At 46.4% G+C, this 3877-nt stretch overlaps 1 protein-coding gene across 8 annotated transcripts in view; it reads left to right on the top strand.

Annotated features, from left to right (window-relative positions):
• The window catches only part of Casc1 (cancer susceptibility 1), a 52045-nt gene that overhangs the window by 28140 nt on the left and 20028 nt on the right, over positions 1–3877 (top strand). For all 8 annotated transcript variants that reach the window (XM_031383858.1, XM_031383863.1, XM_031383859.1 and 5 more), the window contains one exon: positions 2219–2300. In XM_031383858.1, the coding sequence (XP_031239718.1) occupies positions 2219–2300 (82 nt within the window). The remainder of the gene's footprint in view (positions 1–2218; positions 2301–3877) is intronic.

The following is a 3877-nucleotide window of genomic DNA, read 5'->3' as shown; positions in this document are numbered from 1 at the left end:
CCAGGTTGCTCGCAGTGACAAAGCTATGATCACGCGGCCAGGTTGCTCGCAGGGACAAAGCTATGATCTCGCGGCCAGGTTGCTAGCAGGGACAAAGCTATGATCACGTGGCCAGGTTGCTGGCAGTGACAAAGCTATGATCATGTGGCCAGGCTGCTGGTGGTGACAGCGCTCTCCTCTGTGTTACTTTCATTTGTCACTGATGTGACAAAATAGCAGACAGAAACAACTTAAGGAAGGAAGGATTGTTTTGGCTCCTGGCATGACGGCATACAGTGTATCATGGGAGCCCCAGGAGCACGAGGTAGCTATACACGGGGCTTATGCAGCCAGGCAGCAGGGACAGATGAATGTCCGTGTTCATCTCTCTTTTTCTTCTTTTTCTGTTTAGGTTGTGACATCATCTCACAGCATCGCAAGTCCATGTTCAGGGTGGGATCTAGTCAAGTTGAGGGCAAAGATTAATGAAAATTGAAAATTCTTTTACATTAATTGACAGTGTAGGCTTCTTCTTCATGAGCTTATTAAGAAATTGGCCGCTAGAGGGCTCTTAATACCATCTCTTAGTTGATTTGAATGGCTTTTAAAAATGTAAATATTTTTAAAAATAAAAAAATAAATATTTAATATATTTTAAAATATAAACATTCTAAATTGTTTATAGCACAACATATTTAGAAGGACTAATTTGAGTATGGCATAATTATGAGGAATTATTCAAAGTAGCACATTTAAAATAGTAGTTTCAAAAATATTTTATTATCCTGAGGAATGAGCAGATAGACATGTGCCTTTGAATTGGAAGTTCAAGTTGCAAAGTGTCTCATTAAGGGACTAAACTGTCCTGGCAATGTAGCTCAGTGGACAGATGCTTGGTAGGAATGGATGAGGCCCTGGGTTAAATCCCCAGTTGTTTTAAAAAGAAAAATTGAACAAGCATGTATAAGAGTAAAAGAAAATCCAAGAGCATGCATGCACACATGTGCATGCCTGAATGTGTACACATACATTTCACTCACACAGAGACATACATGCACAAACATGCATACACTATACATACATGCAAGCAAGCACACACACACACACACACACACACACACACACACACACATGCTGTCTAACTCTCAGTTGAGATCTGCTATAAGAAATTCAGCCTGATATTGCTTTTATTTGGTTGTGTCTGTTTGGTCCTAGAGAGTGAACCGAAGGCTCCATGTGACCTCAGAGTTGTACTGTTGTATGATCTCGGGGGTTTTGTTTGTTTGCTTTGTTGTTGTCTGTCTGTAGTCAGAGGTTTTGACCTCTTATGTAACCCAGGCTGGCCTCAAATGGCTGTGTACCTGAAGATGGCCTCGGACTTTTGATCCTCCTACGTCCACCAGAGTGCTGGGGTCACAGACACAAACCATCACCCTGTTTTATGTAGTGCTGGGGGTTGAACCCTGTCCTCCTGCATGCTGGGACTTTGCCAGCTGGGCCACCTCGCAGTCTACTGACTTGTGTAATGAGCAGTCCTGTAGAGGGATGACAGCCCTGGATATACACTGGCATGTGTACTGAAAAGACTGCATGTGCTGATCAAGAGACAAAATATGCACAAATCAAACAACAGGCCAGAGACTGTCCCTGAAGTGACAGCATTTAGGCTAAGTGCTAAAAAATGCAGCTACCGCTCCTGCTGCTGCTGCTCCTGCACTGCTCCTGCAGCTGCCGCTCCTGCTGCTGCACCACTCCTGCAGCTGCCGCTCCTGCTGCTGCACCGCTCCTGCAGCTGCCACTCCTGCTGCTGCCACTCCTGCAGCTGCCGCTCCTGCTGCTGCACCGCTCCTGCAGCTGCCGCTCCTGCTGCTGTACCGCTCCTGCAGCTGCCGCTCCTGCTGCTGCACCGCTCCTGCAGCTGCCACTCCTGCTGCTGCCGCTCCTGCAGCTACTGCTCCTGCAGCTACCGCTCCTGCTGCTGCCACTCCTGCTGCTGCCGCTCCTGCAGCTGCCACTCCTGCTGCTGCCGCTCCTGCAGCTGCCATTCCTGCTGCTGCCACTCCTGCTGCTGCGCCGCTCCTGCTGTTTCTGCTAGTTCTGTTGTACTTTTGGTTTGGGTTTTGAGACAGGGCCTCACCCTGGTCTCCAGGCTATTTTACAGAACAGTATCCTCCTGTTGCACTTAGAGAATAATTTCTGAGGATGCTGATGCTCACCTCCATCTGTTCTTCTAATACAGACTTCCAGTCTTGAAGAGAAGGATCCCCAAACCATCCAACATGAACTGGAGATGAAGCTGCTGAGTGAAGCGGTCACCGCAGGTATTCTGTCCCACCCTCAGTTTGTAATGGAGGGTTCCTTCACAGAAAAGTAAGACAAGGCCATTGTAGAAAGAAATATGTTTGAAGCAGAAATTCTTCACAGTCCCTCTCAGATAAAAAAAAAAAAAACTTTTGTCAATAATCATATTTTTCTACTCAATATTAAGTATAAATATATACTTAGGGAAAAAATATGTTCCGGACAAATGGCATTCAGAACTGATCCCAGAATACATTGGTAACCTGCCTCATCAATTAAAGTAGCTTCATAATTCAACCCAAACAAGGGAACAACATTTATTTATTTCATGTATGTGGGTGCATTGTCGCTGTCTTCACACACACCAGAGAGGGCACTGGATGCCCATTACTGATGGTTGTGAGCCACCATGTGGGTGTTGGGAACTGAACTCAGGACCTCTGGAAGAGCAGTCAGTGCTCTTACCTGCTGAGCATCTCTCCAGCTCAGGGAACAATCTTTAAGTCCCTATTGCTAGTGAGATTATAATTGATTTCTTCCCTAAACTCACTGTTGCAATGAACACTCCTGAGAACATGCACCTGAACGCACACACGCCTGAGCCCTTTGCAGTCTCTGCCTGGCAGGCGTCTCTGGACACAGTCTGCCAAAGGGGACGTGACCTCACAGGCCTGGTGTCTGTCAGATGATGTCTGTCCTGTCGGCTCTCACTTCTCTTCCTTCTCAGTGACATCAGAGGAACCTGTTCTGTGAGTTGTAAGTGTATTTGCCATACTTAAATCTTTGTACCGTTTTATTCAATTGTCTGTATATTCAGAGGTACTGTCTCAAGTAGCCCAGGCTAGATTCAAATTCTATGTAGCTGAAGATAACCTTGAACTTCTGATCCACCCAGTTCCACCTCCCCAAGTGCTGGGGTATGTGGTGCAGGGGTCAAGCTCAAGGCCCTATGCAATCTAGGCAAGCACACCTCCCTTCCAACTGCATCCCTTGCCCCACCCTTGGAGCATCCCTATAGCTTATACCAGGCAGGAATTTCTGTTTCTAGATCTAGGATGATAAAAGTAGGCTGTGGAACTTCTGCCATGAGCACCCCAATTCCCTACATGGTGACCCCCAAGTCAGAGATGTCTTTATCATCTAAATTTAGACACAGTAGTATTTCTGGCTTCTTTTTAGGCCAATGAATTATAAATTAAATACATTTAAAAATTAAAGAGTGTAGTTTATTAAACATGCACCAACAAGAGACCAATAGTTGCCTACCTTGATTTATTTTTTATCTGTCTGTCCATCCATCATCTGTCCGTCCATCCATCCGTCTGTCTATCCATCCATCCATCTATCTACCTATCTCTCTATCCCTTTATCTATTGCTTGTTTCCATTAACTTTCAGTGTCCTGTCTATAGAGGTTACATTCAGAGAGCCCTGCTGTGCCTCTTGCATGGGAGCAGACTGATAGGAAACACCACTTCCCATCCCTGTGTCCCACTGCCTGCCCACTGCCTCTCCCACTGCCTGCCCACTGCTTCTCCCACTGCCTCTCCCACTGCCTGCCCACTGCCTCTCCCACTGCCTCGCCCACTGCCTCTCCC

Source organism: Mastomys coucha, unplaced genomic scaffold, assembly GCF_008632895.1.
Source record: "Mastomys coucha isolate ucsf_1 unplaced genomic scaffold, UCSF_Mcou_1 pScaffold20, whole genome shotgun sequence".
Classification (NCBI taxonomy): Eukaryota; Metazoa; Chordata; class Mammalia; order Rodentia; family Muridae; genus Mastomys; species Mastomys coucha.
The sequence above is the reverse complement of the archived record's forward strand: the minus strand, read 5'-3'. Positions and strand labels throughout refer to the sequence as shown.